Source organism: Aulonocara sp. 'chitande type north' Nkhata Bay, linkage group LG16, assembly GCF_057382095.1.
Source record: "Aulonocara sp. 'chitande type north' Nkhata Bay isolate Kocher_YH1m ecotype deep benthic linkage group LG16, A_spYH_male_GT1.1, whole genome shotgun sequence".
Classification (NCBI taxonomy): Eukaryota; Metazoa; Chordata; class Actinopteri; order Cichliformes; family Cichlidae; genus Aulonocara; species Aulonocara sp. 'chitande type north' Nkhata Bay.
In genome coordinates, this window is record NC_141359.1 from 14950832 (window position 1) to 14969818 (window position 18987).

At 42.0% G+C, this 18987-nt stretch overlaps 1 protein-coding gene across 3 annotated transcripts; it reads right to left on the minus strand.

The window, feature by feature from the left end:
• Window positions 1-918: 918 nt before the first annotated feature.
• etv5a (ETS variant transcription factor 5a) lies at window positions 919-18661 on the minus strand. Of its 3 annotated transcripts, XM_086266351.1 has the most exons (14): window positions 18528-18661; window positions 18244-18306; window positions 9932-10072; window positions 9664-9757; window positions 9530-9577; window positions 9173-9223; window positions 7528-7651; window positions 7133-7435; window positions 6717-7027; window positions 4223-4285; window positions 3808-3876; window positions 3423-3592; window positions 3229-3336; window positions 919-2886 (listed from the first exon to the last, which is right to left on the minus strand). In XM_086266351.1, the coding sequence occupies exons 3-14, from the start codon at window positions 9977-9979 to the stop codon at window positions 2656-2658; spliced, it is 1620 nt and encodes a 539-aa protein (XP_086122477.1). In that variant the 5' UTR covers window positions 9980-10072; window positions 18244-18306; window positions 18528-18661; the 3' UTR covers window positions 919-2655. The 3 variants fall into 3 exon arrangements, with proteins under 3 accessions (XP_086122477.1, XP_086122476.1, XP_086122478.1); XM_086266350.1 differs by lacking the exons at window positions 18244-18306; window positions 18528-18661 and adding an exon at window positions 11618-11889; XM_086266352.1 differs by lacking the exons at window positions 18244-18306; window positions 18528-18661 and adding an exon at window positions 11618-11879 and having other exon boundaries at window positions 3235-3336.
• Window positions 18662-18987: the final 326 nt, after the last annotated feature.

Genomic DNA, 18987 nt, shown 5'->3' on the forward strand with positions numbered 1-18987 from the left:
TTTGAAAAAATGTGTAACACTGTTACGCTCACAGTAAGACGGTAAATTAATAGTAATTCTTATATACTGTAGTTCGTTTCCAAATGAACACTCAAAGTGCAACATGCTTCATTTACCCGTTCACACAAGCACTTTTTTCTATTCATAAGTGCTCTCTGCCTAACATTCACAGACATCCAGATTCTGATGGAGCAACTTGGGGTTAGTATCTTTCCCAAGGATATTTGTCATGCAGACTGGAGCAGTCAGCGACTGAACATCCAACCTTACAATTAATCAATGGCCTGCTCTTCCTCCTGACCTACAGCCGTCTAGGACCCCAGGTCCTAGGTTGAATCAATCAGCCAATGTTAATGTTAATCAGCCAATTGATTCCCTCCCACAGTCCCGAGTCATGGATGTTAGGTTAACTGGTGATTCTCAACTTAAGTGCCGAATGAGAACCTATACATTTTTATTAGCACAAACAGGACAATTGTTTAAACTAGCGATGCGGACACAGGTTAAACTGCAGATTAAATAAACTTCATGCAGACTTGTCTGAATTCTCAAGTTGTACTGTATGTTTTTTGTACACAGGTCTCAATGGACTAAATATTTAACAAATTGAATAACAGATTACCAAAAATGTTCAAAAGCCTTAACCTGAAATATAGCATTGAAAAAAAAATGCATGTATATCTTTGTCTCCTTTTTTCATTGCTCAAAGCACATTTGGATTAAGCAAGTAATCATTTACCAAGAAATGCAGCAGAAAGAGTCAGGAGAGGCATGTGACTCACACATCAGCCAGGTCAAGCAGTGACTGCCAGACCACCACAGCCAGTCAGCTGACTGGCTCATTGCAAGTAGGAGTAGGAGTGGGTGGATGGAAGGAGAAGGGAAAAAAGAAGAAACACACCACAAGTGCAGGCAGTGAAGCATTAAGGACTGTTTATTGTACCCAGTACAGATTATCAGAAAGCCAGCAGTGTAAGAAACACATCGTGAGGGGGGGGAGCTGAAGCCTGTACAAGTGCAGACAAACCCTGTGCCTGAGTTGCATTACGTGATAGAACACGTGTTCACTTTGGCCTTTGCTGGTACTCTGGCCTTTATACGCATACATTTTACAGGCAAGATAATATCTCAGCCTTTCTCCAACCCAACACAAAAAAAAAAAAAAAAGAGTAGTTGTAGTCTGCAGTAGTTGCATCACAAGAAAAGATTTTTTTGTTTTGTTTTTGTAAAAAAAAGGTACATTTCTATTAGAGCCAAAACTATACAGCTTATACATTAAAATCAAAACAAACGCAGCCTTATAGCAAAAATATATACTTTATATAAGTTTGTCTTTGCCCCCATTCAGAAACAGATAAACACAAAAAACTGCAGAGAATATCACAAATATCTTCTTTGTCCAATGACAGTAAAGCAATATGTTAGTGGACACAGTCTTGAACAGATTACACCATGCAAAGAGAAACAGAGGTCTCCTGCTGACAGCTTGTGATTGGCAGAGGTGTCAAATGTCCAAGTTTCACCTCTTTTCTTTCTTTTTTTTTTTTTTGCATGCAGCATCCTGATGCTCCTGCCATACTGGTGCATCAGAGGAACTAGTACACTGCCAAGGAAACATTAAGCACCCAGACAGAAATACAAAAAACAATGAGCAATGTGACCATTTATCATACAACTTCTTAGGCTTAAAAAAAGAACAGAAAAAAAGGAGATGGGAGTTCTATGCTAAAGTTTGAGCAATACAGACCCAGCAGTGATGAACGGACATGAGGAGTGTACTGTATAGACCGTAGGCTCTTACTGTGGGGTGCAGTCTTTAAAGGGAAGCGGATACAATCTCTTACACGGGCAGAACAGTTAAAGAACATTTACACGAGAGAGCAGCCCAACCAACTGACTAGCCTGAAATACAGCAACGCCTCAGAAAGGACCTGAGAGTTCTGGGTCTCTGAAGTCTTAACAGAATCATAAAACAGCTGGCACAAAAACAAAAACAAACAAGGTTGTCCTATCTACAGAAATGTTTTCAACATATGCTGTGTGTTTTGTCAATCAGTTTTAATGCATTTAAAGCCCTTTCACGGATCTCATGGTTCAAATGTGGTGACATGAATAACTTGGGGACCATAAAGGCAACTATTAAGAAGTTTAGAATATCTCATTAGATTCGTCATGTTTATACTGATTGTTTTAAGAAGAGCAGATTGTCACAAAATCAAAAGTGTAACAATTTTTTTTCTCCAATCTCTTACAAAAGGAGGGGTGGGAGATCTATCAGTCCACCTAAAGTTGGCTGCCTGTGGCCACAATTCATTTGGTCTCCACAGCAACAGCAGCCTATCTTACTGAGTAACCTAGTCCAGTTCACCATCACTGGTTTTACAACCCTCTCTTCTCTTGTTCTCTGATGGTGCAAGTAGGGGAGCCTCGCAGGCCCCCTCCCGCCCTCTCCCTTCATTCTCAGCTGAGGAGCCAACAGAGTTCTATTTTCCAGCGAGCAGGAGAGGGAACCAAGAAGGAGCAGAGTGCCAGGATGTTGATCCAAGTAGCTCTGCAGCTCCAGCTCTGGATTCTAAAGACTGGGCGCCGACAGACTTATTGGGAGTGTTTGCATGTACATGTGTGTTTGTGAGTTGGGGAACCCCCACTGCTCATTTAGTAGCCGTAACCATCTGGAAAGGGCAGGCCTGCCACACACTGCTCCCCGCCGTCCAGCAGGTAGGGAGCAGTTTCGTCATAGTGAGTGAGGGGCACGGTGTCATCGTCGAGCCCCGGCAGGCTGTCTGGGTCAGCCTTAAGACTGGGCCTCTGTTTGTCGGGGAAGGCCATGGAAAACAGAGCCTCGGGGTCACACACAAACTTGTACACGTACCGCTCACCAGCCACCTGAGCAACGAGACAAAACACACTGAGATCAAATAAAGAGCTTTAGATCTACAAACGTGTCATTTTATTTGTACAAAACCTCTGCGCTACTGAGTAACCTGATTTAAAAAACTAATTCAGCATTATTCTGTGTTTTTCAAATTAAAATATAAATGATTTCTGTTCATTTTAATGCACTAATTCAAACTGAGTCAGACAACATCAAACAAACACACACGAGAGCCTATTTACCAGTGGTTAAGATCAGAGGATGGCTCATGGTTGTATTTAAATATCAACGTCACTATATTAGCCTCATTTAGCACGCAGCTGCTGAGGGAAGAAAAAAAAAACTGAACGTGCCTTTACCTTCTGCATGATGCCCTTCTCATAGTAATAACGCAGTGAGCGGCTCAGCTTGTCGTAGTTCATGGCAGGTCTGTTCTTTTGGATGCCCCAGCGACGAGCCACCTACAGACGACAAGAGACAAATAAAGACTGTAGATTACAAACGTCCCAAAGGATGTCAGTAATGCTGCACAAAGGCGAGGACTGACCTCCTCGGGCTCAATGAGCTTGAATTCCATCCCACGACCAGTCCAGGCTATGAAGTGGCCGTTGGCTGGGTCGTCCAGTAAGGTGACCAGGAACTGCCAGAGCTGCAGGGAGCCGCGGCGCTGATAAGGAGGCCCATCACGATAGACTGAAGGCTCCTGTTTTACTTTACCTGTGAGCAGGAGAGGATGGAATTGAAAGAGGCCGAAGGGGAACCAAGCAGGAGGGAAAAAAAGAGAAAGGCTCAATCAGTAATGTTCTCCAGCACAGCCACAGTGTGGTGAGACATTCCTGCCAGATGGTGAAGCGCGCTTGTTTATTAGGCAGCGTGTAGAAAATTCCCACTGCTTTAAGGGCGTATAATACTGCTTTTGTTTTTCTCCTTACCTTCTAATCTTTCAGGAACCACGCATGTATCATCAAAGTACAGCTGAGCATCTCTGTCAAAGGAGAAGCCTGGAACAGAAGAGAAAAGAAGAAATCCAGCAGATGAGAGTGAGTATATTTTTGATCTGATATGAAGGCCAGTGACCATGGTCAGTCCAGACATCCAAGCTTAATGCAAAGCAACAGAACTGAGCTGCTTGTATGGATGTAGCGCACTAAGGCCTTGGTGATATTAGAAATGTACTGTGCATGTGCATCTGGATTGACTGATAGATTCACTTCCCCATGAATGCTGCTGACCGCTCTTTCCACCTCATGCTGCGCTTTCAGTGGCTCAGTAAGTCGTGAGGGTGAGGGTCACAGGAGAAACTTCACATGTGAAACGATTCAAAAGCAGAGAAGAAGCTGAACTTACTGTCATGGTTATTTTGGTAGAAGCTTCCAGCTCTCCCGAACGATGACTGACAGTTAGGCACTTCTGTAGACAAAGAAAATACAAGACTAAATTTAGACCAGAAGCACCCTCGTTCTCACATCAAACATCAAAATCCACCTAACAACTGATGGATATATTCAGGCCACTGTGCACAAAGACACACGGCTTTGATGCTGTACTTCAGCAGAGTTGTGGTTACATTAATTTTGTCCAGGCTAAATTAATGTATTACTGTATTTTCGCTCCACTTCACACATGGCCTATGTTCATCTAGAGGTCCAACAGCTGTGCAGAAAAATGCATAGTCTGCTTACACATTTGAGTGGGCTAAAGCCCAGATCAGAGCACACTGCACCGCACTCAACATCCCCTGCATGTCCTCCAAGCCTTTAAATAGGATTAGCACCATGGTGGCTGTATTAAATCTCAATGACAATCAAGTTACGCCAGTTCCTCCCCCTGAGGGGTCAAAGCCTGCCTTCCGTTTTCAGCATCTCTGCAGAGTGTACTAACCATCCACACCACAACCTCCATTGCTCTGTCTCCTGTCTGCTGATAAGAAAACCAGACATCAATCTTAAACAAGTGTTTCTTAAAGGAGCTCTGCAGCTGCTGTTACTAATAACATACATAATCTTTAAGTAAACTGAAGGTGTGCTTGCAACGTGTGCAAGCTAGCATCAGTCAAAAGTGATGCATGACACCGTCCACCCGTGAGACTCGGGCACATGCAAGTATTAATATAAGTGACCTGGACACGAACCAGCCCCTACCAGATACCTGTACCTGTCGTAGTCAACTAGCATTTCTACTCAAATGCGATTTTCCTGTTCATGACATTAACTCATTCACTGCCAGCCATTGGCAGTGAATGAGTTAAACCCATTGACTCATTCACTGCAATTGACGGCTATAGACGTCAATGGCAGTGAATGAGTTAACAAGCAATGTGACTATAGCCAGCTAGTTGCATAAATCTTGGGATTTATGCAATGGCTAGTACCATTATTATCAGTTGGCTGATAATAATCTGGACATGACCAGCTAAGGTTCCAGATGACTTCAAGAGTTTGGATTAATTAACGGAATTTATCCACTCAAGACAGTAGTTTGCTGTGTGAGAGTCCCAAATGTGGCATATTAAAAGTTACTTATCCCATTGTAGAAAGCCACTAATTTCTACTTGCAAACAGGCAAGCCAGAGTTGGCTAACATTTCTCAGAAGAAAATAGCACTAAGCTCAATTTTGATCCCAAAAACAAAATAACTCCATGCACTGAATGTCCTTTTGCCTTTCTGACCACTGCTTTCCCTCGACATTCATGTGATCAAATTCTTGTTTGGCCTGATGAGCTTCAATACATAAAACTAGCTTTCTCCTGGATAAACATTATGTGCCAAAGGAGACAAACTGCTCAATACCAATGTACCAGCTAGCTAGCTTAGCTCAAAAGCCAGCAAAATACTATCTGACACTATATTCACTTACATATTTATGTATGTTGTTTAGTGGAGGAACACAGCTCATCTGAGGAAAATCTATCCTTGACATAGAAGCGACTCTAAAGCATGTTGAAGGCAATTGAAAGAGTTGGTCTCCTCTCTCGAAAAGACTGGAGTCTTTCTATGGTTTGCAAACGCTCAGAAGAGAATAAATTATATGTAGATATGCCCAACATGAACATGTCCCCTCCATCTAGAGATATGAGGGGACTGTGACGTAGGTATTTAAAGGCTATAAGAACCTAAGAGGATTTGTCATTACATCACAGTCCAGCCAGCCAGTGATGTGCCCGCACACAGAAAAGGAATACAAAGTGAGTGACGGGGTAAAGATAAAAAAAATAAATAAAGAGTTGCCGAATTTCAGGAAACAGGGATGTTAATGCAACAGAGCAGGGATAACAGCTGGCTGTGTGGGCGTGGAGTCGCTCTGGTTTGTTTGAATTAAACCATGTGAGCAAGCAGCCTCTGTGCCCTCACTCATAGCGATACTTTTTTAAAGAGGAGCAGCATCATTTGGCCTCAAGCTGACAATTTCAAAGCCCTTAGAGCCAACTTTGCTGTCCGTTTTGGGCACTGGCCCAGATCCTTTCCAGGTAGGCTCAGTGAAGACAAGGTTCTCTGCACCTGGCTGAGTGACCCACTTATTTCTCTCCCTCCCTTGGAAGCTAATGTTGAGCTAGAAGAGCCACTTTTACTGGCACGACTCTGGCTTTGAGGATAATTGTGTGTTTAAAATGAGCAGCCGTGTCCAGACCTCTGCTGCATACTAAAACTAACAAGCATGTGCTGATGCCCAGAACAAACATGGCCAGGCACATTCCTCGCTCTCAGTTGGCCCTACTTGCAGTCCTGAACAACTGCTTTCACACAGCTTGCAAATGATGCGCAGAGAAAGGTACCCAGAGAACTCGACAAGGAAAGGTGATGAGCGCTTCACATATTTTATAAGTGCTGCCCTTTGACTCACCGGAATCGAAGCAGAAGTCTCTAGGCTCCTGTTTGATAGCCATGGGGTGGAAAGCTGCCTGACGTGGAGGGCCCGGGGGTCCCATGGCGGGGACACCCTGCTCTGTGTATCGTGGGTCAACGAGCTCCTGCTTGAAACCCTGGGGAGGCACAGCCACCAATGGCTCTGACATCTGCCTGTGGTATGGCGGCCGGCCATCGCGTGGCAGGCTGTTGGAGCTGCTGCTGGGGGGCTGAGGCAAGAACTGGGGGCGCCCTTGACTCTCAGATGGGGGGAAAAGTAAACATGGTTCTGACATCTGCCTCTGGAATCTACACACGGAAGAAGAAGTAGAGAGACGATGTAATAAGTAAAGCAAAAAATAAATAAATCAAAATCACAGAATGCAACAGCAAAGTTCATCTGTGGAGGCTCACCTGTGCTCAGGTGTGAAGCTGTTGGCATCCTGGCTGACAGGGGCACAGGGCACGGCAAAGGGTGGGCTGTGGTTGTTGACTGGAAGGCCCTGCGCGTTGGGAGGGGCTGTGCTCGCTGTTATAGACTGCTGGATGTGCACTGGACGAGCGCCTGGGGTTGGGTTAGCTACATGGGAGTGCAGAGGGGGGGTCTGTTCACTCAGTGGGTGGGTTACTGCTGTGCTGGTGGGGCCACAAGGAGAGACTGGTGTGGAGGGGGGAGTTAGTGGCTTGAACCCGGGAGTGGGCTTCCTGTCGCAGGCACTGGGGATCAAGAGAAGGGACGGAGGTCAACATAAAACTGGCTAGAAATCCTTCATTTAGAGAGGGATGTGGAACGTAATGACACAACATACCTGTAGCTATAAAGGCACTTCTCTCCGTAGGGCATGGGACTCCTGTCCTGGTGACAAGGAGAAAGCTCTTTGGAAGGAGTCAGCTCTCGTTTGATCTTGGCTGGTGGCGGGCCATGAAACATCACTAGACAGGAGGAGACACAGAGACAAGGAACACGACTGAGTGCATTAGATAAACTCCAGATATGACCTAATTGAAGCCATAAGCATAAGTGCAGCAGTTCTCTTAACCAGATTTGGAAGTGAGGGATAAATGGATGCATGGACAATGTCTGTATTCCCCCGACTGACAGAGCCACTTAGCAGCTATTTATCATCTGCCCTAATGACGTTTGACTGAAAACAACCATCTATCCACCATCACTAGGTAGCATGATACTAACTGCGCTGTACACACAAAAGCTATCAAACCTCTCGTCTGATTCCCATTACAGCTGTCAATACCCATACTGATGAATCAGTGGAGCTGTAATGTAATGGCTGTGAATGATTTTCATTCTCCTGTGCTGTAACCATTAGACACTAGCTGCAGCTTTCTGCCGATCGGCCGCCGTTTCCGGGGCGCCACATAATAGCCAGGCAGAAACTAGATCCCCAGGCACAGGGGAGCACAAGCCAAATAAATCACTCGGCGTGCTGATGGACCTGTGTGGAGATAACAATGGGCACGTGAGCTCCCCCGAGTGCACTCTGAAACTTGAGCAAGCGAAGGAGCGGCTCACCGTGTGATGTCCTGCCGACTTTGGAAAGGCTGGTTTCGCTGAACTTGTGCGAGAGAACAAGCTGCAGCCTGGCAACAACAACAAGTGCCCCTCTCTCTCTCTCACACACACACACACGGCATACTGACAGCACAAGGTCAAAGACTACGTCACAGCGGCATTTTACAGCGCTTACAACACTGGATGGAGCCTTCTATGAAAACTCATCAATGCATCGACCTCCATTTTCTCCACCTCTGCAGGCTGGTGGACCACAGAGGCCAAAACTGAGAAAGGCAGCCCTGACAATGAGACATTAACCACACCCTGTCTACACCTCCCACACGCTGGACCAAAACATAAACTCAGAGATAGGAGAACTGGAGGGGGTACTCCACTTGGACATATATACACTGCCTCAGTCCTCTGCAGCTTTAAAATGACCTATGAAGACAGTTTGAAAGACATGATTTGTGGAGAGCAGGACTGTAACAGGCAGCTCTATCCACTGGAATCTAGCCCACTTCAGCAGCAGGGCCTGAGTGCGGGAAAGTGTGAAATCAGATTAGGAGCTTGGCTCATGTGATGCCCCATGCCAATCGGCTGATTAAACTCAAAATGGAGGAGCGGGAGAGAGGGAGGGAGGAGAGAGCAGCTTTTTCCCAGAGCTGTGTTTTTGAAGACAAAGAGCGATGTTAGTGAAGACGTTCTGACAAAAGACAGAGACATGAACCAGCAAGAGGGGAAAAAAGACAGTAGGAGGAATAAGACAGATCTTTAAGACGCAAACATTGCAGTTTCAGTTGGGTTTTTAAGCCTGAAGTGCCACCGCTGCAGGACTCTGTGCACAGGTTTGCCCAGGCTCACTAGTTAGAGCCAGGACGAATACAAGACTGTCGACAACAGTAGGACTCAGAGATAAACAACAAATATCAGGTACTCACAGTTATCTGACTGGAAATCTGGGACAAACTGTTCGTCATCAGGCACCTGGGCTGTAAAAGCACAGGAAAAATGTAGCATGTTTTAGAAGAATACACACATCACACAGTAAGTGTCCTACTCTCCAACAAACATGAAAAAAAAGCCCCATGAAAAAAGGGTCTGAGTCAGCAGTTTGCACAAGTCGTACTTTGCTCTGAAGGTTAACTCGGAAACAGTTAATCTTTGATGTTATAACTTTACCAATTTCATCCTGTTAACTATTTGGAAACAAAGTGGCACATAACACATGACTCTACTGATGTAACTTCTACCAGAAGAATTGAGGGTTTCTGAGCAAAAACAAATGGAGAACAAACCTTCTGCGATCCAGATCTCCTGGAGCTGACTGAGGTCTTGGAAGAGTTCTTAAAAAAAGAAAAAGAAAAAAGATATTAATCATAAAGTACAGTAGCTTCTATCTCGAAATGCTGATCGACACCAATGCTGTTACCTTCCGTGTCCTGGGCGAGTTCCGTGTCAATAAATTTCCTTTTCCTATCGTTTAGAGGCCTGCTGTGAGCTGCTTCCTCCAAATGGGATTTGTGCTGTTGGAGAGGACAGAGACAAAGAAATGCGAAATGTCACGCAGCACCAGAAGATAGGCGATGGACAATGCAGATGATCTACTATCAGGGCAGGTGCGTGTGGCGGGGGTGGGGTCCAATCATGATGTCGAGATAATGTTTGAAAGTGTGATGAGGCTGTGTGTGTCCACTTACACTGGGTGGGACCATAAATGGGACTTGCTGGTCATAGAATCCGTCCATGTTATCTGCGTCGATTAGGTGGGGGCTCACAAAATTAAGGGGAGGGGGAGGTATTCGCTTTAAAGCGACAGCGTCGAGCGACTTTCTGGGTCACTGGAAAACAAACAGCATGTGTCACAAACCTGCTCGGATAGCCCTGTTCTCAGAAGCACTGACTGTTACGGTCAAATTTTACAATCTGGTACACCTTGTTGTCATTTCTGAGCTCTGACTTCATCTCACAGGAATGTATACGTGTACTTGCACTATATTCTTGTGCCCTTTATCTGAACTACAAAACAGCTCTTTGAACCACAGAGGCCCAATGTAAACACAATCATTAAAGAACACATGTAACATGGTTATATAAGCCACACTCATTGACCATCTGTGGGCACTACTTTCCACTATAATCAGCTTGGAGATCTTGAGTAAAAGACTTGGAGAGATGTCTGTGGCATGCTTTAAATCTCAAAGCTTCCTGAATGAGATAGGAAAATGGGCCAGTCACAGAGCTGATTAGTGTCTTACAGAAGCTTGGAGCTATTGTTGGGTGACAATGGTGGTGTTCCAATTGGCAGAAGCAGAGCTCCTCGCTCCCCTGCGTCCAGTATCATCCCGTTAGTGACACTAGTTCCCTTTAAACAATAACACTGGGCAGGAGCGCTGCCCTCTGTTCTCCCTCGGCACACAGACATGACTCACTCCTCTTATCTCCCGTTAATGGATGACGAATAAAAGGATAGCTGCTGGGCAATAATTACAGGCGCCCAGCACAAATAGTACCTTTAACATTAGAACTCACTGTACAGCATGTCACGTGGGACTTTTGTTCAACTTTAAGCTAAGTTGGCGCATTTGTTTTCTCCATTTTGCCTCCGCATTCACACTGATTTGTTAGACGAAGTGAGAATTTAGTTGTACGCACGAAGCAGGCGTTTCAAATATTTTTATTCAGACAGTATACTTGAATATTTCTTTGTCTTTATAGTAAGCGCGCTGTGTCGAAATTAATACATACAGCGTTTATTACCATCGTTAAGTACAGCGGCATACCGCAGTCGGTTTTGGCACAAGGCTGGTGCTCAGAAACGTGAAATACGATGTGCGACATAAACATGCCAAAACCAGACAAATTTAAGCAGCTTTAGCAGAACTGAAAAAAAAAACTTAAACTCTCATTCGGCGCATTCCAGACCTTTCCCTAAAAGAAGAAAACATATTTTGGAAAACTTTTTGCACTTCAGCCTTGACCGGGGACTGGGGGGCTACGCTCACCCGACACCCCCCTGCTGCCGCCTCCTACCCGCCCTTCCCCCACCCACCAAGCCCTCCCTTGTTTTTCTCAATGGTGTGAAACTCGATCCGTGTGGAAAAAAAGCGGCCAGTCCATTCATAAAAATCACAAACAGTCGCCTGAGCGTGCTGATAAGCCAAAGCTAACATCCACGCAGATAAACCAGGGGTCAAATCCAACACATGCTGGGTTAAAACAACACGCACAGCGACTCTATTTCACTCGGATATAAGTAGATATAAAATGGTTAAGATGGCGTTGCGCTCGTTCGTAGTCTAAAAAGAGCATTAGAAAAACATGTACCCATACGAGGGATTCGCAAAAGCAAGTTTTTTTTTGCCAAAATAAAAATTGTAGCCTACCTTGTTTGTCTATATATATATATACGTCCCCTTTTTCGAAACAGTAAGATAAAATATCCAGAAATAAGAAACAGCGTGTCGAGAATCCTGTATTCGCCTGCGTACAGACAGACTGATGTGTCCCCTTCGACTCGCAAAACTTGACTGAGCTTTTTTTCTTTAATGGCCCGGTCGATTCTCCCCTAGGCTCGAGCAGCACGCAAGAGACGCACTCTGATTGGTGGAATTAATCTGTCCGTTAAGTAAAGAGCCAATGGTTTCTCCGGAGCCATGACTTATACATGAAGCTCGGCTTGGCCAATCACAGCGCAGTGATGGCCTATTTTTATGAATGGCTGGATTTCATTCACATTTTTTCAACCATCAATGCCAAGAGGTGTTTGTTAAAGGGCCAGCTGCAGTGGAAATATACAAAAAATCGAAACCTACACAGAGGGTGCCGGAGCGACGTCAGCGTGACCTTTTCCTGTGCTATATAATGATAGATCATTATGCTGTCAGAACAAATTGGATATTAGCTGTGCTTTTTGAGACACAGAGCATTTAAAGTTAAATTTAACACCATAGTAATGTAACAGATTAGTTTTTCAGGAGAATGACGCAAATGACAGAGGATTAATATGGATAATGAATAAGAAAATGTTTCATGGCAGCGAATAAATTTTAAAAATGAAATGAAAAGCTGCAACACTGTTGCACCATGGCTGTGTGCACATGACACTGTGTGTATAGTTTGCGTCTGGTGAGCCTACAGAATTATCTCACAAAAAATAGGATCAGCAGCATTATTTACATATTATATATCAATCTCAATAACCATTTGGCAATGCAAATGTGCAGCACCGTCAGAGCGCTGAAGTTAAGTGCAGCTGAAATAGGCAAAACATGCTAGTGTAAAATGTAACTGGTGCAAGAAGCTTTGATGAACACACAGCCTATATAGACAAATGCTTTCTAAGCATTTAGTTTGTAACTCTGTTGCATCTTGTAGATTCTTGTTATTAATATTGTGTATTTATTTTTTACATTGTAAGTATTTTTTGGTTACGAAGCTTTTCTTTCTGAAAAATCTTATCCTATTAGCAACATACAAACATTTACCCCTCACAACCACTCTGTTCCCCGTCATTTCCGTTTCTGTCCTAAAAGGAAAAAGAAAAGTCTTTGCTATTATCATTTATAATTACTAATTACTAATAATTTAAATTAATACATAATAATGTAATTATGTATTATTACATATAAGTTCATTTTTTTCACATTTTTAACCATTTGTTGTCCTTTGGTTTTCTTTCTCGTGAGGCATTTCCTTGAAAGTCGCTCTGTCCTACAGTTTGATAACAGAATAATAATCTCTATGATGTTTATTGCAGTGACTTTAAAGAGAACCAACTATGCTAATTTCTAATACCGTTTGTTTTTTGGTTTTGGACTAGCTTTGCATGTTTCTTGAACACACACTAATCTTATCATTTGAAATTTTGTCCATTTTCTTTTCCCATGACATCCAAAAATATCACAGTATGTAATTGAAAATAAGGACAAGCAGAATGGGGCGACTTTTTTGACACATCAGCAGTGTTGGGGAGTAACGGAATACATGTACCGCCGTTACGTATTTAAAATACAAAATATGAGTAACTGTATTCCGTTACAGTTACCGTTTAAAAAGGTGGTATTTAGAATACAGTTACTTTGTTGAAATAAATGGATTACACGGCAGTACTTCCCTGTTTCATATTGTCGCGGGTCAGGACTGTTTGGGTTTTGTTTGACAGCTACGTTCTGTTGTTCCAGGCGGCAGCGTTACGGTTGCCATGGTTACAGGGTGACGCTCTCTGTCTGCGTGTTTCCTGGGTGAGAGAGCGCCTTTTTGTTGTTGTTGTGCTAAGCTAATAGGCAGAATGCTACAGGTATAGCTCTAAAGAATGTAGCATCATAGGCAAGCAAAGTTGACCCAGACAACAAAGTAAAGCTATTTTTCGGCTACGAGCCCGACACAGAACCCGCCGTATTAGCCAGAGGTCCCTTTACTAGGGTTCGGAGCCGCGGACCTTCAGTAACAGAAATAAATCACAGCAATAGTACATTCACGTAGTTGTAAACAGCATGATAATATATTAAGTAATCCAAAGTATTCAGAATACGTTACTCTCATTGAGTAAGGTAACGGAATACGTTACAGAATACATTTTGGGGCATGTATTCTGTAATCTGTAATGGAATACATTTTAAAAGTAACCTTCCCAACACTGCACATCAGGATTATTCCCTAAGACAATTTTTATTTAGGCTTTTCAAACTGCACCTTCTTATGAGAGGTCTTTAAAGCTTTTAATAAATATAGCCTCATAAATGATTTTGAAATATCTGTATGAAGGACTGGTTATTTAAACCCAGAGGTTGTAAATAAATCACCATTGACACCATCATTTCCTTCACCAAATTAGGAATCCCTCAAATAAACTATCCCAACGTGAACGTCACTCAGTGTTAAAACAAATTTCAGCAGCTGGTATGAAAACTATAATCCCCAGCAAATCCCTGGAGCCATGAAAGAGAGATTAAGAAGCTGCTGCATAAGCAATAATAGTAACAAGACAAACACATGTAGTCGACAGGGCCCTATCTTCACTGGCCAGTCCAGAAGTCCCAAGCCAAAGGCAAAAAGGTTGTCTTTCATCACATGGGTTCATTTTGGAAATGTCACGCTGAATAATGTGGAGGTGAGAGGGTTTAAAAATATCCACTGCCAGACTTAATTGTACATGTGTGCGAAGCATTAAATAGCAGAGGACATATTTCAAAGGCAGTAGCCTGCAGGTCCGCTGTATGGTGCACCTCTTTGCTGGTGAGGATGTGGTGGGTGGTCACTTGGAGGCGTGTGGAGAGCAAGCACATTGTGTTGCTGTTCTTACTCTTTCCTTAAATAAATGTGCCATATGTAAAAGGGTGACACACTGCTTGTGTACATACGTCTCTCTCTGGATGACTGCCAGTGTGGCAGTGGGTGTTATGAAAATGGGGCAAGATTCAGCATCCCTGCTTTCTGTTTCCCATCACTGTACCAGTAACTGTATGTTAGTGGTACACTGGCATAGCAGCCAGGTCAGTGGCTCTGCCTGGGTGCTAATCCTGATCCTCACCACACCAGGTGAAGACTGTCGAGGAACAGTGTCCCCGCAACCTCTGATCATTCATCATCATTCATCCAGCATTTGTTTGTTCTGTTGTCTCTGAATTTGACTTACCAGAATTAGTTTGTCTTTAGTACTTAAATGAATTTTGTCCATTTTGTTGGTTATTTTTATTTAGATTTTCAGCTAAAAACATCTCCACATTTACTCAGTAAGAGCTTCACAGCTATGAAGCCAAAATGAGATTAAATACAATACAATCAGACCAGAGCAAGATCTAAAGAAAATAAAAGTGTACCCAAGCTAATAGACTGTATATAAGAGAGAGACAGAGTTAGTGTGACATATCACATAGTATAGTCAAGAAAATCTTGGTGTTTTGACACCGGATGTGAAAAGCAAGACATGACCTCGCTGAGAAACCAAGAAAAATGTTCAGTAGCTAGTCAGGTAGGAGCAGAGATGGGCAGTAACGCGTTACTTGTAATGCATTACTGATTGTGGGAGAGAGTATGAGCGTGCAGCGTTTAAAGCGTTATTTTGACCTTATTTTGAGTTTGATTCCATAAAAAGTGACAAAAACATTAGCGTCCGTTGTGCGTGGGAAGAAAACTTTTTACAGCGAAAAAAAAACCCTAAACTTCCAAGCAAGCACCGAGTGCGCAACGACGTAATGGGAAATTCACAGAGAAACTCGCGGATTCTTCAACTGACCGCGGCACACCTGCACCAGGGTAAACCTCCGCCTACCCCAGTCCTGCTTTACAGGCGAAAATAGAGCAACAGGACCGCTGAGTCTTTGACTTTATTTATTTTCTGCTGTGTTTTACTTGCATCTATTTGAAAGAGTGAGTGTAAACACAAAAAATATTTTATTTTATGTGCTGGAATGTGCAGAAAATAGGTTTAAATGTTAAACTAATTTATTCAACTCAGAGAATGTTGCATATAATTACATTTTTGCTTGATGCATAAAGTTAAAAGATTAAAACTGATAAAACAAGTTAAAAAAAAGAGACTTTTCAATTTGATTACATTTTGTATGATGGATTATGCAGAAAAAATAGAATTGGGCTGAAAGATCTATCACTTTATCACCTATTCAGGTTGTAAATCGTGTTTTTAAAAAGTAACTAAGTAACTAAGTAATTAATTACTTTTGAAAATAAGTAATCAGTAAAGTAACGGGATTGCTTTTTTGGGGAAGTAATCAGTAATTAGTTACTGATTACTTTTTTCAAGTAACTTGACCAACACTGGGTAGGAGTGGCTTAAAGCTTAGTTTGCTGTTGGGCATTGTTCTTGGCCGGGGACTGGGAGGCCAGTCCCCCCAGTCCTGATTACTTGTAAGCAAAAAAATAAATAAAAATAAATAAATAAAAAAGGTATAGTTTGCTGTATTGCCCTTTGAATTATGTGGGAGTACAAAAGGATCATCATGTTCTAATGAAATACAGTCTCATCAGAAAAGTATTTACTGGGTCATCAGTAAACATATCTGATCTATTGCACAAAAAGACAAGAGCACAATGGTAAGGTCCAAACTGTGTCTAGGATAGAAACAACTAGGGCTGGGTATCGTCACTGATTCCTAGAATCGATTTGATTCCGATTCACAAGGTCCCGAATCGATTTGATCCACGATTCGTTTCGATTCAATTCAATTTGAATCTGGGAAATTTTGCCTCAGACAGTCAGAAATATTATAATTCAGATCAGTACATTAACATATTTTTGTATCTATAAAAAGGAAGCTGATACTCGCAAGACTTTATCAAAGGTGTGAGCATCACAGCAGATGCCTTTGTGTCAAAATAGCTGAAGATAAAACACAGAAAAACATAAAGGTGATTTTCCTGGGATTTTATAAAAATATTCTGCAGTACATCAAAAACGAAAGAAAACCATTAATCAACATATGAACATTACCTCTGACGTTACAGCTGTTTTATTAGAGACACAGCTGAGCGTTTTGCATTTTGCATAATTTAAAAAAGTTGAAATTTGTTCAGAAGCCTGTTGAACAGCAGAAATTAGGTTTTCTTTTCAGAAGTAAGAAAAAGGAAAAAAAAACAGCGGCCGACAGCGCAGTAAACAACCATAGACTTGTGCGTAACAAGCAAGTGAATAATGCAGAAAACAGATTTTTAGACGGGAAACTGTTCTTGAAGTATACAGAGAGAGAGAGAGAGAGAGAGCTGTGCATGAAGTGTGATTTTATCACGGTGGAAGCAAAACAGTAAAAGTCAGAGGGAATTCATGACGGTGTTTATGTGAAGCATAGTTTGGATCTTCTTTTGCTGCTGGTTCAGTCAGTATTGTTTGGAGAGATCAAACTAACAGCTCTAGAATCAGCGTAAAAAGGGCGTAAACACAAAGCGTGGACCTGCCGAAACATCAGAATCAGCGAGCTGTCGGCTTTCAGCCCCGACCGTGTCCGTGCCGTCGGGTGAGAAAGGCGAAATTATTACAAATAAATTATTACAAAATATTAATAAAAACTATATAAATGGAGGCAACTTTGCCTGTGGTAGAATGTAAACCATGTATGAAAAAAATCTTTATTGCAGATACTAATTTTACTAATTTAATAATAATAAGGCAAGGCAAGGCAAGGCAAGTTTATTTGTATAGCACAATTCAACAACAAGGTGATTCAAAGTGCTTTACAGAGACATTAGAAACAAGAACAAATAAAAAGCATGATTTAAAATTGAATAAAACAAGCAAATAAACTAACTAACTAATTAACAAACAAACAAACAACAGTATATAAAATCAAAACAGATAAAATCAGAACAGTAGATAAAATCAGTAGTTAAATGTAAGTTTTGAAATTTAAGCTTAAAGTGTGGATTTGGTGCTTTATTCAAATGCAGCTGAGAACAGGTGAGTCTATAATAATAATTTTGTGTTGTAAGATTTATGACTTTCATGCATTCATAGTGGTACTTAAGAGAGCTTGACATTTTTATCAGGTGGTACACACTGTAAAAAGTTTGAGAAACACTGATAAGTGTGTGTGTGCTTTTGGAAAACATTTAAAGCTGCTGTACAGAATCTTTGAAACAAGCTTAAAACATTTTTAGAATATAAACAGAGCATCTGCTTCTCTTTACAGCTCCTCACTCCACCAGGGCACGTTTGGCACTTTCTGATAGTGTGCAAATGTGATGTATGTACTGCACCAGTCATACAGACAACTGGACGGTCCAAAAGTTGGCCTACCTATTACTGACTGAGGTTTTAGTAGAGTTGTGGCTGAACCACATAAAAATATATCATTAATTGTAATCTCCCCAATTATAATGTTATGTTGGAATGTTGTTAAAGAGGGTCAAAAATGTTTCAAACCAGTTTGTTTTGCAGATTCTGTACAGCAGCTTTAATATAGGGAGAACACAGCTTCCAGATTATATGAGTTTTTTTCTCTTTGTCAGTTTAACAGTTTGTGTTGTGCCTGTCACTGTTCCCTGTCTGTTTTCTTACCTGGTTCTTCCTGACCGTGCCTTTTCTCCTCACGTTCCCCTCTTTCCTCTCTCCCTCTTCGGACTGACAATCATACACAAATAGATTGTATTCAATTAGATGAAAAATTACATTAATATGAAAAAAATTCTATTAAGATCACTAACAAAAAGTCCTCTCTCAGTCTACTTTCAACCAAAAGGCAGATAACCAAATCACATGAACATCTAATACAAGATATAAACATTGAAACACTGATCCAACATTATTCTTGATTGATGGATCATTTGATTTTACACTTTTACCTGAATGTGGCTCCTTTTTTTGAAAAAATTTCAAAAAGTGTTGAAAAACACGTTTTCAACACTGCATGTTACCTGGGTGTAATGCTTTTCAGCTAAAAAGAAACTTGGCCTGACTCCTACCTAATTATATAAAGAGTAACTGAAGGTTAAATGCAGCTAATATGTCCTGTTTTAAGCCAGGCACTTACACCTCCGCTTCGTTGCTCTCAGCCACCATCGCTCTGGCAGCAAGAGCACTAGAGCGAGAGCAGGGGAGAGGCGAGCTGGAACAAACCATTTTGGGAGGGGGGGTTATCTATACTTTTGTTGTTAAAATGTTACGTCTCAAACAAGTACAGTACTGTATGCTTTTTATATTTTTAGTAGTGTGTCACACAAACAGGAAATATTGTCAAAAAAAAGTAAGAAATCTTTGGGGGTGCTTTGATTCATTTTGGGGGTGCTGAGGCACCCCCAAAAA

Coding starts and splice junctions, on each gene's coding strand:
- etv5a (XM_086266351.1), bottom strand. CDS start 9,979: ATGGACGGATTCTATGACCAGCAAGTCCCATTTATGGTCCCACCCAGT. Junction 9,224..9,529: donor GGAGATCTGGATCGCAGAAG/GTTTGTTCTCCA, acceptor GTGCTTTTACAG/CCCAGGTGCCTGATGACGAA. Junction 3,593..3,807: donor GGTTCCTGAAAGATTAGAAG/GTAAGGAGAAAA, acceptor TCCTGCTCACAG/GTAAAGTAAAACAGGAGCCT.